Source organism: Ruditapes philippinarum, unplaced genomic scaffold (assembly GCF_026571515.1).
Source record: "Ruditapes philippinarum isolate M1 unplaced genomic scaffold, ASM2657151v2 ctg512_1_1_1_1, whole genome shotgun sequence".
Taxonomy (NCBI): domain Eukaryota; kingdom Metazoa; phylum Mollusca; class Bivalvia; order Venerida; family Veneridae; genus Ruditapes; species Ruditapes philippinarum.
The window spans coordinates 58857-85219 of NW_026851568.1; the positions used below are offsets into that span (position 1 = coordinate 58857).

General features: G+C 31.7%; 3 protein-coding genes across 3 annotated transcripts; 1 reads left to right on the forward strand and 2 right to left on the reverse strand.

Moving 5' to 3' along the window:
* The first annotated feature begins 974 nt into the window (after positions 1-974).
* LOC132746152 (uncharacterized) lies at positions 975-6961 on the forward strand. Its single transcript, XM_060735263.1, has 7 exons — positions 975-1317; positions 2100-2230; positions 2856-3039; positions 3842-4165; positions 4545-4742; positions 5655-5825; positions 6363-6961. Exons 1-7 carry the CDS (start codon positions 1194-1196, stop codon positions 6785-6787), a joined length of 1557 nt encoding a protein of 518 aa, XP_060591246.1. The 5' UTR covers positions 975-1193; the 3' UTR covers positions 6788-6961.
* Positions 6962-7958: 997 nt separating this feature from the next.
* LOC132746249 (prolyl 4-hydroxylase subunit alpha-1-like) lies at positions 7959-13575 on the reverse strand. Its single transcript, XM_060735375.1, has 7 exons — positions 13406-13575; positions 12202-12269; positions 10792-10885; positions 10490-10561; positions 9808-9849; positions 9101-9169; positions 7959-8251 (listed from the first exon to the last, which is right to left on the reverse strand). The coding sequence occupies exons 1-7, from the start codon at positions 13499-13501 to the stop codon at positions 8051-8053; spliced, it is 642 nt and encodes a 213-aa protein (XP_060591358.1). The 5' UTR covers positions 13502-13575; the 3' UTR covers positions 7959-8050.
* Positions 13576-17144: 3569 nt separating this feature from the next.
* On the reverse strand, positions 17145-20358 carry LOC132747340 (prolyl 4-hydroxylase subunit alpha-1-like). Its single transcript, XM_060736726.1, has 5 exons — positions 19938-20358; positions 19555-19712; positions 18827-19149; positions 18468-18519; positions 17145-17347 (listed from the first exon to the last, which is right to left on the reverse strand). The coding sequence occupies exons 1-5, from the start codon at positions 20111-20113 to the stop codon at positions 17145-17147; spliced, it is 912 nt and encodes a 303-aa protein (XP_060592709.1). The 5' UTR covers positions 20114-20358.
* Between the last annotated feature and the right edge of the window lie 6005 nt (positions 20359-26363).

Sequence of the window (26363 nt, forward strand, 5' to 3'; positions counted from 1 at the left end):
TTATTTATTTTTCAACCTCAACATCAACTAATGTTCTCCACTGAAATGAAAACTTATTCCAGAAAGGTATTTATAAAGTAATAACGAATGAGATATACCCTGATTGGACAGATCGATATTAAATTCGTATTTTTAATGCACGGTCAAACGGAAACATATTTGCAGTGCAAGCATATCTCTGGATTATATGGAAAAAATCGTCATATGTTATCAAAACTCCAAGCAAAAGTCTTAGAGTTACTGTACACACAAATTTACAATCAAACTGAGCCAGTAGCCAAATATAATCAAATGATTTCTGTTAAAAAGCTATCGCATTATTTCTCCTTTGCAATGCATGCAGCCTTTGTTAACATAAAAAAGACTTTCAAAATAAATAAAAATTTAAAAAACTTTACTTGGGGTTGTTAATTGTATTCCCGCAATATGTACATATATAGTTGCAGGAAATAGGTAAAATAGCTGCATCTAAAAATACTTGTAAAAAAGAAATGTTTGTAACTTTCTTACAAATTCCCAAACTTTAAACTCATGACCCCTAGCTTAATTTTAACTCGCACGTAATATTACTAAAAACGAGAAAAGAAATCATTTTATGGGTTATTCGAATTTCAAAAATACTATATGATTAAATCATATTATTGTAACAGTTTCATGAAATATGCCAGAATACGACAATGAGTCTATAAAAATACAATATATGTAGATGAAGGCATGGTTTACGTCTTTACTCTTAACTGGCTTAAATGGCCGAGAATGACCAATCTGGTTAATTTAACCACCTGCTGCATGTATGATAAAGTAGCCCTGAACTTTAATCAGATTGTTAAACTGTTTAATAACCCTTGCCAGCAATAAAGTATAGTCTGACCAGGCGTTTTACTGTTGATTGAAATCCCTAAAACTATACTCGTAAATGGTATGTCAAAAATTCAAAGCTAATGAAATCAATGGTTAACATATTATATGAAAATATTATTAGGAAATTGATAAAATGTTATCTTCGCTATTTATCTTAATCAGCTGTCCAGTTTATGCACACACTCGTGTCCTTGCATATTGTTTACTTTTACCTGTAAGTACTGATATACCTGTATACTTATCAGCAATTTATCATAAGTTCACATACACATACGGAAAATAAATAGTGTAAACAACAGAAAAAACGCCGATAATTCTGAAAGGAAAGAAAAATGACAAGTTTTGATTTTTCTATCGCGGAAAAGGATTTGAATACATCCTGCATTGGTCGGAAAATTAATCACAAAGTAGTGACTGTAACTACAATGAATGATGCCGAGGACGGAGCTAGGCAAGGTAAAATGAGCTTACTCTGTCAGATATAAATGTCAAGGTCGTTAGAAAAATGAACCTCAAGATTTACTTTGCTAGCTGCTAATTATTAAGTGCTTAAATTAAAAATAATGTGCATACCTTATCAAATCAAATCCCATTGGATAACTGTAACCATCATTTTAAAATCTTTTTCGTGAATTTAAAGTTGCATTATATCAAAGGCCCATTATGCCACAGAAATGCTTTAATTTTTATTTCTCAAAAGATTTTTATTTTTGATGTACTTTTATGGTTTCAAAAATGTTACTCATTGGCCGATTTCCTGAGTCATCATTTTCTTCTGTTGCTTTTTGGCAATTATATTAAGTACTGTTATAGTGATTAAGCATTTTGTAAGGATGTAAAATGCTATTTAGTTAACATTTTGCTATTTTCATGACAACTAATTTTACATTTAGCGCTAATTACTTCAGGTAGCAAGCATTTAACATGCTTTACCACTATTATATAAACGTTATAAAACTCATGCTTGCCTTATCCAAAGAAGTAAACATTTATTTCTGAGGCATAATGTGCCTTTAAGACCATATTTAAGTTCTTTATATGAGGCATATATATACAGCAAAAAAGCGTTTAAGATTGTGTAGGCGGACTCAGAGAGCTTTAGCAAACCTTAACGATAGGTGAACGGAAAGTTGCTTACATGGACAGCTGCTACATATGGATAAAAACCTCGTTACCTCAATGGGGACGAATATTGCGGTCCGAACCGCAACATATGACAGACATTATTATTCTTGTAGGTGATCCGCATGGTACAGTATATATAGCAGATGTAATGACTGATGGTAGAGGTACTAAAGGCAGAAACTGGGTGGCAACAAGTAATGAAAATCTATACATGTCAATTATTCTACACATGCAATTATTACAGGTAAGTGTAAATTGTAGTAATATTTTACGTGTTTTTTATTAAGTAAATAAGAAATAGATTTTTATAAAAGATTTCTCGCCAACACTTGTGACGATCATAAAACAATTTGTAATTTGCAATTCACATATAAAAGGGATGTTTCTGCAGATTTGTTTTGTAATCCTTAAAATAAAGAAAAACAGAATCCCTAAAGAAAGCCCAACACGGCAAAATTGAACATGTTGCAGGCTCGGTTTGATTGTGATACCGTCCACACCTCTAGCACCAACTTAAGCAGAATTCAACATTTTAACACGGAAATGGTGAACTCTAAAAGCCTCCCTAAATATACATTACTGACATCTATAAAATGACGTCCTGTACTTCATAACGCTTTTATTTTCTTCTGGTCGTTGGGTATGAATGATTTTACAATGTGTTGGTCATACTGACACCATAGTAGAAACACCGACCTTTTTAGCTATTTGTATACAGCTTTCCCACATGAAATAATAAAAACACTCAGGCGGGATTCGAACCCACAGCGATGAAGTGCAACTTATTTAAAGTCAGCAACCTTAACCACTCGGCAACAGAGACCTCTACTATTATTAACAGTTTACATGAAATATTCAACCTATTTCAGGATGAAGATCCTTCTGTAAGTCGACGTAAAGAATTCGACATAGACGTTGCCGGTGCTCTTGCATCACTGCAAGCTCTGGAAGAAATTGGTTTGAAGGAGGTGAAGATCAAATGGCTTAATGACCTTTGGGTAAAAGGGCATAAAATTCTCGGCGCTCTTACTGAATATAAAGGCAAAATTACAGGTATCTGTCTTAGCATGTACTTGAATGGCACTGGTGAATCAAAGATTTTTGCTCTTACTAAATTTCAGTATTGTTATATTTTTCTGGACCATGCATTCCAAGACTTTTAGTGTATAGGATTAAATACATCTTAAACGGATGCTATTGGGCACGAGAGTTATAGCATTTTCCATTATCCGCATGAACAGCCTCAAAAACCGTGTCTGCAATTGTCAACTTTTGTTTTGCTTGTCGAGTGATATAACCTTGCTATTTTTTTGTTATTGATATTTTGAATTAAAAGAAATAATGCAAATAAATTAGAATATGACTGACTACATGTATTTCATATCTTAAAATACAGGTTTAGTTCGCTCACATTAATTTTGTAAATTCGGTTTAAGCTGCAGTTTTCCTTAAATATGGTATCTCTAAATTTACTGGTACGATAGAATTACTTCATTGCTTCGAATTATAAATATAATAATTTTTCTGCACTATGATGGCCTAGACGAATTGATTGTGAATTCTCAATCTTAGCCGCACAACGCGGCAATCTATTTGTAATCCACTTTAATTGCGAATAACTTTTTTTTTTTTTTAGATTTTATTACAATACATTATAATACTCTTTATTGATAAAACAGGTTACAAACATGGTAACAACATGACAATTTATCTAAAATATTATTATTTTAGCAGTCAATCATATATCTATAAATATAACCATAACTTGGTTTCAGATCTAAATATACTTGTTGCGCTAGATCGACCTTATTTTCATTTCAAAATTAAAATAAACAGTAAGTTATAACTCTTACAGTTGATTCCAGAGATGTACACTTATATGTTCTTGGTATTGGCTTAAACGTTAATTGCGACATGCGAAGGGATCCAGTAATGCATCGTATATCAACAAGTGTGATGTGCGAGCTCGGAAGAAGTGTGTCAAGGGAGGTAATATTTGCCAAAATATGCAACCATCTTGAACCTCTATTGAAAATGGATAGACAAGAGTTGTTAAAACTATACAAATTGCACGAAGCTTTTCAATGTGGCGACAAAGTGAAAGTTTATAAGCAGGATAATTCAGTTGTTAATTGCACGTTTAGAGAGGTCAACGACGATTGGTCTGTGGAACTAATAGGTTGTTTTTACACAATTTGATTTTTTTTTCCATTTTTTATTAAGATATGTGTGTTAACTAACATTTAAATAAAAAAAGTTAACTATAATAAAAACGTTAGACAAAAATGGTTTCATTGTAATGCTAGAAATACGTGGGCCAAACATAAAATAGCATGTTTCCTTTTCCTTACTTTTGTAATGTCTGACAAATTAAAATTTTTTATTTATATAGAAGCCACCTATACATGCTGATGAGTGTATATATAAGCGCTTATTTTCCCCTCTCTCTCTTTACTCTTCGAAAAGGTGTTCACTGGCTTCTTCAATTATATCAGATATGTGGTAGTATTTTTGTTTAACTAACTTTAACCTTATATTAAAAATGTTTTGTTTCACAGAAGATGGTCATTGCACACCCGTTTGTTTTCCATGTACTGAAATTTCTCTGCGACAAATAAGAGCAAAGGTTGTGTACGTATTAAATGGGCAAGATTTTCATTCTTGGAGTTCAGAATGTTTGCTGAAAACATGCAATAGTCTACTTGATATACAAACATACGAAGTGAAATCGATATCGGCAGAAAAAGTCAACTTTGGTAAGTTTCGCATCCTATATATTTATTTTAATATGTATTCGATAGCAGCCATTTTAAATGTGAACAATTAATTTTCTTATGTACATGTATATACAATATTCGTGGCGGCGTGGCCAAGTGGTTAGCAGATTAAGGACTGAGTGCTAGTGGTATCGCATTCCGTCAGTTTCCTCGACACTACATGTAATTGCTCAGTAGTGGTTGGTTCTATGTATAGACTTAAGAGTGAAGATTGTAGATTCCAATCAATCAACCATAAATTATTTTTTTTAAAATATAAACTAACATCAGTGAATGGTCGAAGTTAATTATAGAGTTCATATATGATAACCTCTTTGAATAAATTGTCACGGATTGAACTTTGACAAACTTTGACCGGTATCTTTAATTATGATCGCATGCTTATAAACAATTTAATCATTTCTTCATCAATTTATGAGTTTGTTCAGTATATTTTGTACATTTTAACCAAATCTCGTATAATGTAAACCTAGAGTCATAAGATTGACAGAACAGTGGCGCGGTGGGGGCACCCGTGTCCTATGGACACATTTCTAGTTAAACAATACTCGTATAATTAACATTTTTCACACTCTTTCCAACTCTGTTCATTTATGATAATCACTGGTGCGCACATTTTTTTCTTTTTACAATTTAAAATCATCTGTGCGAACTTATTCCAAGTCATATATCACTTGTAGTGTAATATTTTCTTAATAACACAAATCAAATTATACCTTAAGCGAAGTTGAAAAGTACTTACAAATGGCAGGCTCAAGTCACTTTAACATTACCTGAGGCTCTTCCTTAATGAGAAAAAAGTGTAAATGTAGGAGCTATAAATAGTAAATTTATAATTTGTGGCAAAATTTTTGTTTCTATATATTTGGCTACAGTTTGTCTCTATTACAGATACCATGACATCATGTGCAATGGTAATAATTGGTCAACTTACGTCCGTACCAAAATCAACGCCAAACTATATGACTATAATAGAGGATTATGTTAAGAAAGGAGGATCATGCTTGGCTATTGGCAATGCTTGCTCTCTGTTTCAATCTGAAGATGGCAATGAAATAAAAGGTAGACTCAGCTTGTTATCCTTAGCTATAACTTATTTTAAAATGTATTTTTCTTGAATGGTTAAACCATTGTCGAAATGTTTCAAGTAGTATGCGGCATGGAAATGGCAAGCAGCAAATGACAATTAGAAAGTAGCAAGCAAGTAGCATGGCTGGCCGACATTCCTTATACAATATTGTTATGTTTTTGCTGTAGTTTTTAGTGAAATTTGCTATTGAGTATTGCTGTCAAATAATTTGTAAAGATATCAAACTTTATAATTACTTTTACAAACATTTGATGTGAAACGACTCGTGTATAGATAGATGGCCATAGAGAATAAAAGTCGAATACGCAAGTAACTGAGGTGTAAGTTATAGGTAGTTAAATTGTAAAAAAAGTTTTATGTCCTCTCATGGAAGACGTTTTTCTAGTTTGCATAGTTTATGTAGAGTATGTTAAAGATATAATTCACTATGTACATTGATCTAGCCCTTTATAGCAACCTTTGAATGCATTACTTTTAACAAACAATGACGAACGTCATATTTTTTTCAGGCCAACATCCTACTCAAGTTCAGGAGGAAATACCATCTATAATAGAAACAATTGTATGTAGTGTGCCCTCTTCAGAACAACGTAAACAACATGTACATTTATGTTTATTTCAAGATAATTGTCAGTTGTTTCCAACACATTATACAACATCAAATATTCTTGCATATCGTGATTTAAATACTAAAGATGATATCAGAGAGAGTGACGGGACACACATTTGTGATCAATGTATAGACAACTCTACAGATGTTGTTGTACTTGATGTAGGAAAGGGCAAGCTTTGTTTGTGTAGGCCTAACATCGAGATATGTTACGCTGACCTTCACGAGTATTTTCCGAGACTTGAAGATAAGTCAGGAAAGCTTAAAGACACTGTACATCATAGAGATCTTTTATTTCAAGATATCTTAACAAAACTTCTGTAAACATGTAAATGGTAATATTCTGAATAAAGAAACATCTGCAGATGTGTTCATACGGCAGTGATCATGGTACCGTCAATGTGACGATTCAGTGTAATTCTATGACAAGCAGTGTACGTGTATATGTTCTCCAAATAAAGAAAGTGTGTACATGTTAAGCCATTAATGCTGAATAAAATTGACACAACTAAATAAAGCAGATATATTGTTTTATAAAGAATCAGATGTTAGAAGCCACATTTCGGATTACATGTATTACTTTACAGCCACATTTCCTGGCACAGCTGCCCGCGCCATATCTAAATTCATTGAAGAATTATTAACCCAATTCAAGCGCAGATAATAAAGGAATAACCTCATTAAACGGATGTATTAAAGCAATAAAACATAATGTACATGTACTCTACATAGATTTGGATAAAATTCAATTTCTCCAACTTTTTCTAAAAGTATTATTTATTTAGGCTGCTTGGGTGTGTGAGCATGCCTATAAGAACACACTGTGGATGTCCATTATTCTAGTGAAAAAGATTTTAAAACCATACGATCGTAAGCAGTGGTATGCCTATTCAAACATAAAAACGTGGCAAAGCTTCAGCCCGATGCCAGAAATTCATTTTAAAAAAAGATTTTGAATTAATAATCTATTTCTTACAATATAAAAATTTACGGCTCGTTAAAACCTGCCACCACCTACCACAGAAAAAAACGACAAATAAAAAAAAGGTGTCACGGCTGACGAAACGGCATTTGTTTGGCAAACGTGTCCGTGGACGACCGGACCACGACTCTGACTGAAGTGCAAGAAGTTTATTAACCGTGATATGGAAAGGGGCAAGTTTTCAATGATTAAGTGGAATTATTTATGTTGATAACGATGATCAAAAAAGTAATTTCCTACACTTGTGGATACAAGTTTTTATATATAAAAAAGTGTATGATACTGACCAAGATGGGTGTTTTTCGGCTCTTGTGGAGAAATCTGTCGGCATCATGGAGTCAGTCTATGGGAACGATAATTTATTTATGGACATTCCAACAGCAACGACAAAATAAAACAATAATTCAATAGATCTATTACATATACAATTATACATTGTACATTTTCAACATTTTTGAGTTTTTGTATAATTTCACATTTCATTTGGTAAAAAACAAAAGTAAAATAAATCCAAAAAGTGTCATGATTTGTAGAATTATACAGTTAAACTGGATACTAGTATTTGCGAAATAATCTGAAACTGTATTTTGCACATTTACCAACCACTATTTAATGTTCATGTTTGGCCATTTATATTTTGTATCATTTTGATCAAGGTTACAAGGTCTAGTAAATTCTTGACCATGTTCTCGTACCCATATGTTTGCAATGTATTTATCTCCAATAACAACCGGACATGCTCCGTGTCTTGTTTCATCACATGGATTTCCATCGGGATTTAAGTTGTACCAAAACACTGCTTTTCCCTTGAAAACATAATTAAATATGTACATGTTTGATAAAAATGTCTTACGATTAATATATCAGATATAAAATTAATAACTCTGTATAGTTTTTTAAACCATTTTGGCAAAAACATCAAAGAATTTATAGTCCGTTTTAGAAAAGGGGTTCATATTATTCTAAAATAATATTTCATAAAAAAATGCTTTTTTTACGTCGTTTCGTTCTACAGCTTACTCAAGATGGAACTGTGTGTACAGTTGTAAATCTTATATTATGAGATTAGCATACATTGCTGAGTACAATACTGAATTTTACTGGACGACTGTACAGCTAGCTGCCAGAGTGTTTCGGCAGCTTTTAACGTTGTCAAATAGAAACAGTATCGTACACTACAATATAAAATGACCTCATTATTTCACACAACCATATCCTTATATTCCTATTTTGATAGGAACTTTGCGTCTTCGAAAACCGTATGAATCTTTTATTCTTAAATATGAAAACGAGGTCAGACAAAGTGTAACAGTGATTATATGTGGATTTATTTGGACTCTGCAAATGGAATCGACCCTTAATTGATAAGATTGGATCCAATGTCTTGTAGTGCAAAAGTTGAAAGTTCACAGAATACATGTATATTTTATAAGGCGTGAATTAAAATATAAATATCAAGCATACGCCCATATATTTTAGATCAGCATTTTCATTGTGTTTTTTGGCGAGGTAGCATCATACTTCCATATATGATAATCATACTGTATATGAAAATGTCAACTTCAGCGTTTTGCATAATTCAAAAACCAACACATTTGTTACCTAGCAAGATATTTGTTTTGAATTTGAATAATAAAGATGGAAAAATGTCATACCGCTTTTGGTACCACAGATAAATTAGCTTGTGGGAACACTGTTGCTCCGCCTTTCTCAACGTCCGTCAACTAAAATTAAGCAAAGCTAATATTTATCTTCATACCAAGTTTACAAATTTATTGAAAAGTCAAGGCCCAAAAGACACCTGATAACCGTTATAACGCGACTTCTATTGAATCGTGGCCTTCTATGATCAATTCTGAATTCTGCTTTGCGTCTATTAGACATCTCCGAGCTTTGTCTCGAATCTCAGGATTTCTACTAGTCAACGTCTATTCTTTGTCGATTTTAGACAATTCAAATGCCTGAAGTTTGAAATGAGATATAAGTAAGCTTGGACCCAGTGCTACTTGGGGCGTGGACAGTAGCTTGCATTATCATTACTGTGCGCGTCCATGAACAGACTTAATCAAACCGAGCATGCGTTTTTTGTTTCCTTTTTTGACATAGGCAAGTCGTAATTTCCACAAGTACCGAACTTCTTGAAAAATAATACGATTGACCATTAATCTGGCTAATGTTTTAAATGTTGACTTGTCAAGCTTCTATAAATTTTGTGGATATTACAATGAACTCTGAAGTGGGTCAGCCAGTACAGAGTCAGGTCAAAGTGCACTGGTAAGCAGACTGAACTTACTTTTAACTGGTGACAAAGATTCATAAGTTTCGGTTACAACAGGTTACGGTTTAATAAACGTTTACTTACGTATATCATAAAAGTAGCTATTCTGTGGTTACTTGAAAATATCTGAAATATAAAAGGTGATTTCTTTACAATTATTGATGTAAAAAAATATCTCCAATCTTCTGTTACATTCAAATCAGAAAATTGATGAAAAAACATGACACTAAAATTGCACTTTACATTAAACTATAAAAAGAAAAAGAAAGAGAGGTGTGACTGGGGATCAGTTGATTTCTTGTTTACTTATCTATAAATTTCATTGGTGTCCTGGTATACATAGTTTATAGTTATATAGCAATGACGATTTTCCATGGATTCTGTGCAAATCTATTAAGTATTTTTGCAATGTTTTCTACTAATATCTCCTTCTCTCATCATACTCAGATTTTTAGAATAAAAATAAAACATAAAATAGAATATATATAAACATTTATAGCGCTTATATCCCCGTCACACTGGACTTGCACCCTCGGTTCTTTTCCAGGGCGACCTATGACGCACTTGATACGCCATGAACGTCGTAGGGTCGGATTGGGAACGACTTAAGCAGCCTTTAGGACACCGTAATAACCTCAGGACGTCAATCCGCGGCCGCTGATTTGGACATGCACAATAAAAACGCCGAGGATTGGCTTTCTCATACATGTATAATATCTGTATTAAATTTGCCTCTTTTTCCGAATTTCTAACTTGATATACATACCGTCTCAATTTTACCGGGATTTTTTGTATCATGATGGGTCTCGTAGTGTCCTCCGATACCATAGTTTGCTATCTACAAAATTAAAGTGATGGATATAATGCCAAAATATTTAACAAAATTGTGCGGTAATTCTTTACACGCTATGGGTCAGATATACACACGTGTGCTCCAGCATAACACAATCTTGATTTGTAAAATTGTTGAACTGGGTTCTAAATCATACTATATCAAGTTACTAACTGGGTTTCTGTTCAATATTCTAATATTTAAAAATAAATCAAAGTTTACAAGAATAAGCGTACCTGAAAGTTTTCGAAGGACTCCCATCGCAATGAGGTCAAAGCACCAACATAGTTGTAGAGTTTTGTAATCATGCCATCGCTATGAAAAGACACCCTACAATGTGATTATGGTAAACGTGTGTTAAAAGCCTGTAAATTGCAAAATCTTTAATCATATTTTGTGTCTGATAAGATATAATTATGTGATAAGCGTTGGTATATCCGGAGTAATATCGAATGTGTGTATTATATGTATTTATTATTCTATGTATTTATTCTATTTTTAATTAGGATCCATCCTCCCGTTAAGGCCCCAAAACATGGTTCGCTTTTGAGTAAAGACGCGAGAAATGCCACATGTCATACCCTTGAAGAGTTAATTGTGAAGCTTAAAGTGGTGATATTTTCAATTCAAGTATTGGCCAAATATATGGATTTTGAGCTAAACACCACTGTATGGTCTGGCAGTACAATAACCTGAGACAATACGAAAGGATAAAGTAGCCCTGAAAAGGGCTGTTTCGACAGCAAAAGGTGACTTCGTTTATTTCTACTAACCGTCAAGTAAAATTAAACTGACAACCAATTTTAAATTCATGGTCGCATCACATATCAGAAATGAAATGATTTGATTTTGAATGGCGGCCGGTACCAAATTATTTTCCCAAAGCTAATTCTCTTATTTTAAAACAAATAAAAGCAACGCAAAGCTGTCCTCAATACCATAGTTTTAATCTCAAAACATTCTAACAACGCTTTTGAAACGGTGCAGAATGTCAACTAAAAATGGTGTCTTGGTGAGAAGCAACCATGATTGATGTTATTTTAATGGCCCTCTTTTTGCATTTTTGTGACTTCAGGGGTACATAAACTTGTACGTGACTTGCATACGTATTCTTTTATTTGGGGACCATACGCCGCTTTTCATGGAGTGGCACAACTGTGTTTAAATGTTGAATTCTGCTTACGCCGGCGCTAGGAGGCGTGGACGGTAACTTGCACTTTCCAGTACCGTCCATGAAAAGGCTCAATCAAACCGAGCCTGCAATATTTTCAATTCTGCCGTGTTGGACTTTCTTTAGGGATTCAGTTTTTTCTCTATAGCATGTTAAAAAAAGTCGTTCACAACTAAATTAACTAATTAACGCATATATAGTTTTATAGAAATTATCCTAAAGAGTTGAATATATATTTGTATCGTTGAAGAAAACATTTACATCTTTCCTGTTCTTATCTAATATTTATTGATAACATGATTTTAAGTTGCACCAATTCAAATAATTTCGGCGTTAAATTGAACACAAAATGACAATCTAATTATGTAGAAATACCAAGAAAGCTCTGTAGACATAATTATTTCTGCAAAAAGTTTCAGTGTTTAAAACCAAGAGTATAAAGCAAAACGAATAAAAAGACAAAGTGGTTACAAACCCTTTACTTGTTCTATGTTCAGAAATAGAACTAGATGTTTTATTGACGTTGACTGTAGATCTCTGCAACTAAAATAAAACAATTTATTATATACTTATAAATGAAATATTGAGAAATATTGATGAAATAAAATGCGTATTATCATTTTCCGTATTTTCACTGTAAAAAATTATTTTTCACTGCAGTGAAACATATTTTCCGTATTTTCACTGGTGTCTTGCCGGACTACTTTCTTTTAAATTCTGCCAGTACACAAAATTTAAGGCAAAGTCTTTCAAATTTTATCGCAAAAAATGAGAAAAATGTATATAATAAACAGAAAATTCAAGTTTTTCTATAAATACATGATTTATTTTCATCTTGTGGCATGAAAATTACCATATTTCACTCGTGGCTACCGCCACTCATGAAATATGTATTTTCATACCACTCGATGAAAATAAATCATGTATTTATAGAAAAAACTTGAATATCCTCTATTTATACAGTATCAAATGACGTAAATTATATCGGAAAATAATCGGAACGTATTCGTTCAAATTTAATTTTTGTAATGACACATAAACTAACAATTTTGTTTCAAAATTTTTAATAACTCAGATATAGAAAATAGTCATCATTTATAAACAAGAATAAAATATGCCCATTTAGTACTTTATTTTATCAATTATAAAAAAAATAATTACTTAACTTATGTACAGTCAAAATAAATTTAGCAATGTAATGAGAGTACTGTACTTATGTACGTAACTATGTTAAGAAAACTTGTACATGTATTTACATTTTATAGGCTTTTTCATTCTAAGTTATTTAAGTCGAAACAATCCTTATGTCAAATTTCCTGAATCCATTAACGCTAACAAGTGTTACCATAATAAATTTATTTACAATATACTTATGACAGAAATATTGAGAAATATTAATGAATAAAATGCGTGTTTTGTCGGACTACATTCTTCTAATTTCTGCCAGTACACAAACTTTAAGGGAAGGTCTATCAAATGTATATAATAAACAGACAATTCAAGGTTTTTCTATAATACAGGATTTATTGTCACTTTGTTGTATGAAAATTATCATATTTCACTTGTGGCTACCGCCACTCATGAAATATTTACTTTCGTACCACTTGATGAAAATAAATGCTGTATCTATAGTAAAAACTTGAATATCCTCTATTTATTTTGAAAAGCTCCCTACTCACGTATGGTACTATTTGTTTCAGGAACGTTGAGATGATCTTTGGTGTAAAAGTGTCATGGAAGACAAAGATTTGTGGGTCCGATGAGATAATTTCCATCTTACCAGGCTGGTATTTCAGCAATGGGTGATCGTTGTCCACGTAGGTACAAAACAAGTCTTTACTTATACTGGTGTTCTATGAATGTATAAAGTATGGAGGGTGATTTATGCCAAAATTACATCTTGCTTTCTTACGTTACATCGTGCTTTCTAACTTGTACATCGTGCTTTCTAACTTGTACATTATGCATTCTGACATATACATCTTGCATTCTGACTTTTACATGTTGCTTTCTTAAATGCACATTATGCTTTCTGCTGTGTGCGACTTGCTTAATTTTATGTTGATGTCGTTATTTAACGATCAATTATTATTCATTTGTTGATCTGGTATATTAATTCAATAAATTAACCTGCAACTGTTTGTATTTGGGTCTATTTACTCAGCTTGAATGACGAATGTCATAAGGTAGAATGCGCATAGCCGAAAGCCGAATGCAGCAAGCATAATACAACGCGACATCTGGTGTAATAATATGTGACACCCAAATTATGCTAACAGGTGGCGCTACAGTTATATTCTCGGTAAAGTCCGTATTGCGGTTCGGATTCAGTTTACCAAGTTACGTCCCTTTGTTTTAAAATTTCCATTTGCACTCATGGAGAAAATATACAAAACGATTTAACCAATTTTTATATTTATTAATGAAACTCTGTAGGTCAAATTATATTTCCAGCTGACAATGACAAGTTGCACATTTCCAAATCAATGGTTTTAGAATTTTTTTTTTCATCAACAAAATAATTATAAAATAGAACAGTTGTTCAACATTGTTCAAAGTGCTTTGGCCATAAAAAAACTTCTTATTAAAATATATATTTCATCCTCTTGAAAAGTTCTTAAATTTTGACATGGCTTATTTCCAATACCTGTGACCATCCACAACATTTTTAATGTGTTTCTATTAATTAGGACATTTTCTTGCCTATTTTTCAAACTAATTTTGTACACACGTTAGATTTTTTAAATTCAACTTGTCAAAAAATGTCTTTCTTCACTAAGTTGAAATTATTCACTAAGATGCTTTATGAATACGGCCCAGGTTCTTGTTCACAGTGTCAGCTTAAAACTGAAAGAACTGTTGCCAAAATCAGCTGATTCTCAGGAAAAAAAAGAAAACAAAATGTCAAAACTCTCTAGTCTGTCAATCTGTGAGAGTTTAGCTTCAGGACGAATGATTTCATAATATTAATTGATGAGTACATAAAAACAAAATGTACAAAAAATGTCCCAAGAAATGGTTATAAAATCAAATGAATTGTTTGTCATAGAAGATATTAATAAACATTTTTTCTACATTCTCAATGGTATTATTGCAAATACTATTGCCTTAAGGTATGAAACTTTTTTTGTTTTAAATGAGTAAGATCTGCTATACATTTCCAATATCATGAACGCTATAATTAAAGAAAACTACTAAAAAGGCATCTTCAGCCAAACATGCAATATTCATTTTATAACCATTTCTTGGGACGATTTTTGTACATTTTGTTTTTATGTACTCATCAATTAATATTATGAAATCATTCGTCCTAAAGCTACACCACGGTGCATATCTATATCGGTACCCTCTTTGCGAAATCTGCTCAAACGGTCCCCTCTTTACACATGCACAGGTCATTCTCTGCTAAAAACAAACCAGCGATGGATAACAATCCAGTAAAATTTCAATGTAATAAGGAAAGGGGGTTTGACACGTACAAAAGATATATACCACGGAACACTAAAATGTTTTATTTATGTGCTGATTTGTCATGTGCCCGTTTTTCATGTACTGCAATTATAACTTCACAATAAGCTACAAAAAATCGACATGTCTTGCCTCGCCCATCACCTCGCTGCAATGAACCGTGGGCTTGATTATATATGCATTATACATATTTAATATGTTCATTTACATATCATATTCGGACAAATGCCAGTATATATTGTCAAAAATAAATGTAAAATTCATAAAAACACCCTACTTTCGGTTTTGCAGCGTACCCTCATGGCACAACATATGCTTTTATTTGCGTTAATCGTTAAATAGGTATGTAATATTTCTTACTTTTATGTAAATATTACATACTTAACGATTAACGCAAATAAAAGCATATGTCGTGCCTTGAGGGTACGTATGTGTTAAAAAATGAGAGGGTACCTGTGATATAAAAATTCAAATGAAGAGAGGTAGCCCGTGCCGCTGCAAAAGAAAAAAAAGGCAAAACTGTCTAGTCTGATTTGACATTTTATTTTATTTTTTTTCTCAGAATCAGCTGATTTTGGCAGCAGTTTCTTCAGTTTTAAGCTGACACTGTGAACAAGAACCTGGGCCGTATTCATAAAGCATCTTAGTGAATAATTTCAACTTAGTGAAAAAAGACATTTTTGGACAAGTTAAATTTAAAAAATCTTAAGTGTGTACAAAATTTGTTTGAAAATAGGCAAAAAATGTCCTAATTAATAAAAACACATTAAAAATGTTGTGGATGGTCACAGGTATTGGAAATAAGCCATGTCCAAATTTAAGAACTTTTCAAGAGTATGAAATATTTTAATAAGAAGTTTTTTATGGCCCAAGCACTTTGAACAATGTTGAACAACTGTTCTATTTTATAATTATTTTGCTGATGAAAAAAAATAATTCTAAAACCATTGATTTGGAAATGTGCAACTTGTCATTGTCAGCTGGAAATATAATTTGACCTACAGAGTTTCATTAATAAATATAAAAATTGGTTAATCGTTTTGTATATTTTCTCCATGAGTGCAAATGGAAATTTTAAAACAAAGGGACGTAACTTGGTAAACTGAATCCGAACCGCAATACGGACTTTACCGAGAATATAACTGTAGCGCCACCTGTTAGCATAATTTGGGTGTCACATATTATTACACCAGATGTCGCGTTGTATTATGCTTGCTGCATTCGGCTTTCGGCTATTCGCATTCTACCTTATGACATTCGTCATTCAAGCTGAGTAAATAGACCCAAATACAAACAGTTGCAGGTTAATTTATTGAATTAATATACCAGATCAACAAATGAATAATAATTGATCGTTAAATAACGACATCAACATAAAATTAAGCAAGTCGCACACAGCAGAAAGCATAATGTGCATGTAAGAAAGCAACATGTAAAAGTCAGAATGCAAGATGTATATGTCAGAATGCATAATGTACAAGTTAGAAAGCACGATGTACAAGTTAGAAAGCACGATGTAACGTAAGAAAGCAAGATGTAATTTTGGCATAAATCACCCTCCATAATAAAGTAAGAACTCGTCTAAGTTAAACAAGTCGTATGCAAGAACCGAAAGTGTTTAACGTTTGCCACCAGTATACAGCCAGGTCAGCGTGTACTTCCGTGCTGTCTGGTACCAGGCTCTATATTATTGACTGACAAATTGTAATTCTCATCTTGATATACCAAAATTCATTATTGAAAGTTCCAAAAATGTTAGCTAGACTAGTTTGCGGTGATGAATAAAACTCTCGAAGAAGGGTACGTGATTCCTATATGAAAATTACAAACCTGGTTTGATCGAGTATAATGAAAAAGCGCAACATCTCTTATAATATGCCACCTAACACCGGCCTGAGCGGTACTCAATTTTTCAACAAACAGTGATTTAGATTTTACGCTGATAAAGAATTACTGAACGGTGATACAGATTAAGTCTGTTTTTATGTCACATACAAATTTCAACATAGAATTATAAACCTGTTCTGATTCTTCTAAATACTTCCGACAGTCGTTGCGGAAATTGTCAGTATGCTGCACGAATTTGAAGACGTCCTGTTTAGTATTATTCTGGTAATATCTCATTTTGTGCTTGAAATATCTGTTCTTTGGGTCTGAAATAAGTTGACAGCCTTTAGCTCATTTGATGTACATTAAAAAAACAAGCAATTTCCTACATATTGCTTATCAGGAAATTGGAGAGCTAATAAAATTCTTGATGAACCAATCTCATTTTAATCAGATCATATGAGTGGTGCATAAGCTAGGCTATGATTTTATGAACAAGTGATATCTTAAGTATTTAAAAATAGATAGCAATATATCAAACCTGTTCAAGGCCATTAGAAATAGTAGTCATGCAGCTTTAAAAACAGAATAAGTTGATACAATTTACTGTTCAAAACATGTTGGTTTTTCTTTGTTTCCACCAAATGAGGAGTTTTGCTTAAGACATTATTTAATTGGTCATACTCTACTAGATAGCATCTTAGTCAGTATATCTACAATGATTTCCAACTCATATATGTTAATTCCATATCATTACTCTATCAAACTTGTATACAAGAATAAATTTAGAAGAGTAAACAAAACTATTTTAAAGAAATAAGTCTAAAACATTTTCCTGAAGTTGTATCGACACTGTTCAGTTCACAGTCTGTTTTCTTATTAAAGAATACTACGCTCAAAATTGATATTAGACAGTATTGATAATTACTATACGGTCTCTTTGTAAATATATAATAAACATGTTTTGACTTCACATAAAGTAGATATGATATGTTTAAAACTCTTCACAATATGACAATATGGACACAACATGAATATATAAAAAGAACTGCTATTTTTTTTAAAGAAAGTACCAACTTTACTTAACTTGTAATAGTGGACGCAGCTCCATACATATTTTATTCATTCTTTTATTCAATTTAGACATATTCTGTAAGAATTTTGTATATATTTTCAATAAATTTCCATGTTTAAAATATTTTACTCAAGGATGAGCATAGTATATTTTTAACAGTCATAAGAGGCCTCTAATCATCTTGTTGCATTATTTGAGGCACGTGGAAGAAGCACCGATCATTCACAAGGCGATAAGAATAGCATAGGATCCCACTGTTTTGATCCGAACCAACAGAAACGAGGGGCAGTTGATATAGAGTAAGTCACATAGCATTGTAATTCGGTCAAGGAGGTTGCCTAAATTCTAGCGAGATACAAAATAAAACCTACTCTGTTCAACAACGTATTCATAAATGATAACAGCTTCTGCTTTGCGTTTGATCTGTAATAGACAAAATTTGAAGGAATTATTTCTTAATGATGTAAATCATATTAGAGTGATTTGCTGGCTGTCTTAATTTTTTTTAAATAATTTGTACATGACTATGTATAAGTAATAATTTACTGTTAATTAACCGTAATTTATCTGTTTCTCATGAACATTTTTATATTCTTTGATTAATTAACGCCAAACACATTGGGTATATAATTTCTTACAAGTTAAATTGATATCTTTTGCAATTGACATTTTCTTTCAATAAGGATATTTTGAAGAAAAAAAATGACCAAATTTATAAATAAGTTCTTACATTGAATGCGGACGCTGCAGCTTTACAAAGTAGGGCAGTCACGGTAGCTGTTTTATCACCCGCTTCTATTCTTTGTATTGCTATCTCTAGCCAATCAAATGCTAACATGATCTGGTCGGAATAAAATGCAATGATCATCATATCTTTACATTCGGCGGCTGTCATTTCTCTCCTGTATTGACCAAGAACATTTCCTTCGGCAAGATCGTTTGTTTTTATACCGTATGTATTTTGAATGCGAATGATTCCTCGCAAGGCCCCTATCAAATCATCCTCGGGCAGGGCGGTGAGGTTTTGTGTCAGTTGAATAATTTCAGCGTGAGCTGAAAGACAACGCATACATATGTATTATAATGTATTTTTGTATAATGTACATGATATAAAATAGAATGATTTATCGTATAACTCATGTTTAATTGGTCAACATTTTCAAAATGAAATATCTGTGACATAAACGAAAATTCATACAACTATTGAAATTGGCACACCGTTTGTAAAGTTCTTTACTAAACAGTCATAAGAAATGAAATATATTTAAACATTTGTTTGATACCTTTCTCAAAACCTTTACAACTGTCATGTTTTAATGTACATGTATAATTCTATTTAAGGCGGCACAAAGGCGTGGGCGGTCACTTTACATTGTTCCACTGCTGTTGATCTTGAGGATTTTATATTTTGACATTTATAACTATCAGAAAATGTGTTATGTTACTTTTAATGATTACCATAGCCATTCTTCTGCATTTCTTTCACAAGTTGAGTGACAGTTTCGTTGAAAATGACAGAATGATTTCTAATGAATCTGTAGGCGTCTAGTGGATGTAAGACTGTGAAGTTTGGGTTCTTAGCGTCTGCTTCCAGCTGATCAAGCGTCTCAATGAGCCTGAAGATAATATTTTGTTATTTGGCCATAAAGCCATAAGAAATTAAAGATGGAGAAAACGTTATATTGTAACGACATGATTGTTTTTAGAAACAAAATAGCTATCTGAAATGCATCATCTCATGAAACAATTCAAAGATCTTAACTTAAATAATTATTTACTTCTAGAAACGAATTTTCAACGATGTTGCTTTGCACAATGACATAACATAACACTTTACATACGTTTTCATATGTGTTAGATCCGAGGACTCCTGGTTATCTAGAACCTGTTTAAGCATTTCTATGGACTTATCTTGTCGTATCCTTGACAACTCCAACTTGATGTGAGCAGTTGATGAATAAATCTCAGCCATCGAGCAATAAAACAAAGTAAAGGCCAAAACGATTTGGTAAATCATTTTTAATCAATTATCGGCTATCACAAGCTTTTATTTACGATTTGTTTTATTAAGTATTATATGATGCAAATACTTCAACCCTTAGGCAAAAGTAATAAAACATAAAGACCACAATTTCCGCAATTTTAACCAGCTTGAAAATGATCATGTTATCAATTTCAAATAAAACAAACAAAAATCTAACATGTAACTGCATCTTTGTTTTTATAGAATTTAGAAGACTTTTTGACTGTTTGAACCGACGAATTGTACAGTTGAGTTCACACTAAAGGTTACACAAAGTGCACTAGGAGTGCACTAGAGGTGCACTACTAGTGCACTTCAAAGTGCACTAGTAGTGCACTACTAGTGCACTTCATTAGTGCACTTTGTAGTGCACCAGACCTATTATATGGATTAAGCAGTTACCTTTTATTTCAATGAATAGCAATTTGACTTTTACAAAAAGAAAGATAAATATAAATATCTGTTTAATAGCTTTTCATAATAACTTTGAAGTTGAGAATATTGGATTTTGTAAAATATGGCGTAAAATATTAAAAAAATATTTTTTCAAAGTCATTAGTTTTACTGATTTTGTACTTTAAAACTTAATTGTTAGAATAAGTATATACATATAAATAATTATTTCTTTAATGTTGATAAGTGCATAAATAAACAAAATTAATTGATATTTAATTTGATTCTATCTTAATATAATCTGGTAATGAAATATGAAACATTGAAATGCTAATTAAACAAAATTCAGTCATTTTTGATTTGTTTTTTTTGTTGTTCTTTTTTGGTGGGGGAATTATACCAATAAGTTGTTTTTGATTTTAACTTATGGTTGCTTTAGTTAGAGGTAATGATTTCAAGCATTAATAGCCTTTAATACATTAAAGAATTAATATGTTTATAATTGGCCTTTATCCCATTTATAATCTCTCTTACCTTCTCAAACTGAGATTTACCTATTAAGATTAATATACATAATATATATTATTCTGAAAATAGTTTATTATAAAATGCAAAAATAATTCAGTTTTCTTTTTGTACTACTTGATATGAAATTTATTTGCACCAACATCCAGAGAATACAGAATTTACATTGCCTACTTATAGTTATCATCTGCCTTTTGTTATTTACCCTGAGGCGCTCTCTTATCAGCAGGGTACAATATATTAAAACACCAATACACAGCATGACTTTTGACACTTTTAATCTTCTGTAACTGTTTTCTGCCCATGTGTGATATTTTATTTAAAAAAAAAAAAAAAAAAAAAAAAAAAAAAAAAACCAGATCTGCATTAATGTGAAAAGGAAGTTGAAAAAGTTTTATAATCATGTATTTAAATATTTTCTTTAAAATATATTATCTTCTATAAATGTGTTTAAACTGACACTAAGGCAAGTTTGTCAAATCTATAATAGAAAAAATTAACATTCACCAATTCAAAACTAAAAGATGCTGCAGATTTATTATTTGTAGAATTGCAAGAAATGTGGATAAATATTGATATGAGGTCTTTCTAGAATGGTTTACACTTTTAAACCAGTTTTTTATGATAAGATTAGAAAATTCCACTTCAAAGACAATAATGACAATAATATCTAACACACGTTTATGCCATTAAGATTATTTTTCATATTTGATTATTATAACAGAAATTATAATCATTTATATATGTCTTACATGTATTTTGGAAAAAAAAATAGGAAATTTTAAATAACTATTGCATACATTTGCATTTTTGTTATTTACCCTGAGGCCCTGTTGTCAGCAGGAGACAACCGCAGGAGACCAGTATAATGAAAACAGTCGCACTCAGAAAAATACCAATACACAGCATGACTTGAGACTTTTTTCTTGTATAAAAGCATTGCCTTTATACATTAAATTTTAAATATAGAAATCTTGAATAAAGTTATCAATTTAATAATTTCATGGAAAACTTTTAATTATTTATATCTTTAAAAAGTATGCAAGCAATTCATGGTTGCAAAACATACTATCACAGTGTATAGATTGTTTTAATATCAATGAACTAATATCTTATTTCAATCTTGAACATGAGGAATTGCCTCTTAAGTTATATACGATTATGCAGAATGGCAAGAAATTTGGATAAATATAGAAAATTCTGCTTTAGAGACAATAATATCTATACGCATTTATGCCGTTATGATTTTTTTTGTATATTTGATTATACAAAAATTATGGTCATTTATCTATATGACTAACAAGCCTGAGTGCCAAGGCATTCCAGGCTTATGTCTAACATGCATTTTGAGAAAACCACAGAATTTCAATGCATACTTATAATCTGCAAAATTGACTGTTCTTTGTGAGTGTATATCAAAATCCCCTTGATCATAATCCCCTTGGTTGAAAAATGACATAGTGATCGAAATCCCCTCAACAGAAATGACCGGGTGTTCATAATCCCCTTGATGGATAGTCAAAATCCCCTTGGCAAAAATGATGGGGTGGTCAAAATCCCCTCAACTTGTGAAAAACAACCCCCTTTACTCAATATTCTTTTTCCTTTGATCTTTTGTCACTCCAGCTAAACTATTGTGTTACATAAAGAAATGTTGCAAACAGCAGTTACATTGAGTAGAGGAAAGAGTATGGAGTATACTTTAGCAATATAATACAGGTTATTTTTAAATACTCCAATGTTGTCATTTTCATGTTAATATAAAATATAAAACCAGACATAATATTTCACTCTTATTTATTTTCTGACAGCACATTTTACATATGTTAGCACATTCACAGAATTTACATAGCACCAACATTATTTTATTCTGATAATCTGTCCCAGAGCACCCAAGAAGGCTTACGAGAACCTTTGTTACTTGTAATGAATTCCATTTTGGGTATTCATGTCTATTGCAGAGAGCCATCATATTATATACCCAACAAAATAACAGTTTGCAGTTAAGTAAAACAAAGATGAAGTAATTTTAAATAGCAAACTGCAATTAATAGCCTCATTTTAAGTTATTATCTGGAAAGATCTAAAGCTAGTGTGCAACAAATTTGCCTTTAAAGGTGTGCAAAGATTAATTGATTGTTTGTTACATATAACTATAATTGCAATGATTAATTATAATCAACTATCATTTATTTGTTTGTATTTTACAATTTTCTCAGCAATAATAACATCAATAAAGGGTGTCATTATTAACTGGCTGTGACAAACATACACCTTTTAATTGTTTGTATGCTTTTCTCTTTTTTTTCAGCAATTCTTGAAGCAGTTGGTTCTTAAATTCATTGAACTAAAAAGAAAAATAAGAAAAGAAATTATTTGAGGGGATTTTGACTACCCACTGAGGGGATTATGACCACCCCTTTATTTTTGCCAAGGGGATTATGATAACCCTGTCATTTCTGTTGAGGGGATTTCGATCACTATGTCGTTTATCAACCAAGGGGATTATGATCAAGGGGATTTTGAGCGTCTCCCATTCTTTGTCATTTACCCTGAGGCCCTCTTATCAGCAGGAGAGTGGTATAACGAAAACTGTTAGTTCCTCTCAGAAAATACCAATACACAGCATGACTTGTGATTTTCCTCTTCAATAAAAGTATTCCTTTTATACATTATTTTTAATATTGAAATCATGAATAAAGTTATCAAATTTATTTATTTTATGGATAATATTTTAATTTTTTTATATCTTTAAAACATATGCAAGCATTACACAGTTGAATACTAAATTTTCACAGTATATTGATTGTTTTAGCATCAATGTATTAATATTCTCTTTTAATATTGTACATGAGGAACTGTCTGTAAGTTATATATTATAAAAATAACACTTTAGCTTAAATATAAACTTTTCCTTGATTTATTTGAGCTTATGGAAAAAAGTTTATGTTGTTACAAACTAAATTATTTGGGCCAGAATTATCACATTGATTTTCCCATTTGTACACTTGAAAAATTAAAAACACTTATTTAATTATCCATTATGGAGCATATTTAAATTTAACTTTATTAATTCTATAAATTTAATTTTAAGGGGTGTTATTTTACACCTACAGTTAAATACTGGTTAGGAAAAATATGATTACAATCAATAAAAAAAATAATTTTAAGCTTTAACATGATATCACCTAAAATGTTAAAACTGCTGATTTTAAAATTTACTTATTTATATTCATGAATAGGCCATATATTCCCAAAGTTTTTTTTCTTACAGCAGCTTAACAATGGATGCCCCCTATCACTTGATATGCAATTATCCAATAAACCATTTAGGTGTCACCTTCCCTGGCCAGCCTGGTCATATGGTCTAGTGCACTAGAAGTGCACACGGTGTGCACTTCTAGTTCAGTTCTAGTGCACTAGAAGTGCACAAGGGTGGGTAGTTTAGTGTGAACTCAACTGTAACCCGGCATTCACAATTACATGCACAAAGCTTTGAAAAATGATATATAGCCGTCCTAAAGTAACAGGCCAGTTATACGTGAGTCGCACATATGATTAAATGCCGTCTTCTTTGAAAAAGGTAAGGGACAACTTTTTAAACGAGATGGTCATGATGGTCCTTCATCGCTCACCTGAGGACATGTTTAATCATTTATAACCTGGATCCAGTACATGTATTCCTAAAACGTATAAATTTTTTTCGTTCATTTTTCGGACGCCCATGTTTAAGAAAAACTTATAAGGAATTATATGAAAATTGGGAAATCTATTCTACTATGCTAAATGGTACATATACATGTATTCAACAATTCAAGACATTGCAAAATTTCAAATATTTTATTTGATATCATTTAATAAACGTTAGTATGGCAATAAGAGGTTAGTTTCAGCACTGGTAAAGTAGGATTTCGTTATTACGATAATATAACAAATGAAACTGAAAAAAAAACATGAAATAAAAAACAAAATTGTTAAGTCTTAAAGTGACACAATAATGAACATACAACTAATAAAGGCCACATCTTGTGACATTATCTTAAGTTTAAACAATATTTATTTATAATCTTTTCACTTACATAATAAAGTACAGAAATAAATTTTACAGAATGAGTAAGAAGCTTCAAAAGCTATTTTTGAAAACTTAAACTTTGTTTAAAACCTACTCTAGCTTTTGATGATCATATAAACTTCATCAAATATTAAATCTCTGAATCATAGATCTTACACTCTTAAACTTCTACAAATCATAATTTGTTAGATTCACTTAAACAAATGGGCCATAATGGCCCTAAAACACTCACCTGAATCAGAATACTTGTTAATTTGGGTTTTTTAAAAGAAGATTTTTGTTGTTGTTTTTTCTATATACATATAAAGGAAATCAATGACCCCGGGGCGGGGCCAATTTTGACCCCAGGGATTTTATTTGAAGAAACTCACTAGAAGATGTTTCATGCTTAATATCTAACCTCTAGCTGTTTGAGTTTTTCAAAAGAAGATTTTTTAAGTTGTTTCTATAAACATAAAATGAAAATAAATGACCCCAGGGCTATTATTTGAACAAACTTGGTAGACACTCACTAGAAGATGTTTCATGCCAAATATCTAAGCTCTAGCTCTTTGGGTTTCTTAAAAGAAGATATTTTAAGTTTTTTTTTCTTTTTGTTGCCATGGCAACCAGAGTTTTGCATGGAATTAAAGTCTTTGAACAATTTTTAAAGGTCACCACCAAAGGAACATTCCTGTGAAGTTTGGATGACATTGGCTTAGCAGTTTATGAGGAGATGTCATTTAAAGTAAAAGTTAACAAACAAATGCCGGATGAAAAGCGATCACAAAAGCTCACCATGTCACTTTGTGACAGGTGAGCTAAAAATTGAGGGAAAGAAATAAATTTATGGGTAAAAGGAGGTAGAACAAGGCTGAATGATGAAATATGAATTCACCATTTCTATTTAATGAAGTTTTTTTTAAAGAAAATGCCAATTTGAGCTTGCTCTAAGCTTTTTGTTAAATAATCAGTATCACAAGCCCCATATTTCTGAGCCAGTTATAGTTGAGCAGTTCATGAAATCAAACAATGGATGGGAAAATAGTGACATATATATCAAATTTGGTAGGTGGGTACTTAAATCATGATTATATTTAAAATTCAATGATCAGGCAAGAAAATAATCATTATCACACTATAACACATAAATTGACATGTTTATCTCTTTCTTTCATATAATATGATGCTTTGGTATACTTTGATAATAAAGTGTAAGTTAGAATGTGCACATAGGTTCAACTTCAAATATCAAGAATAACAAGAAGTTCATAT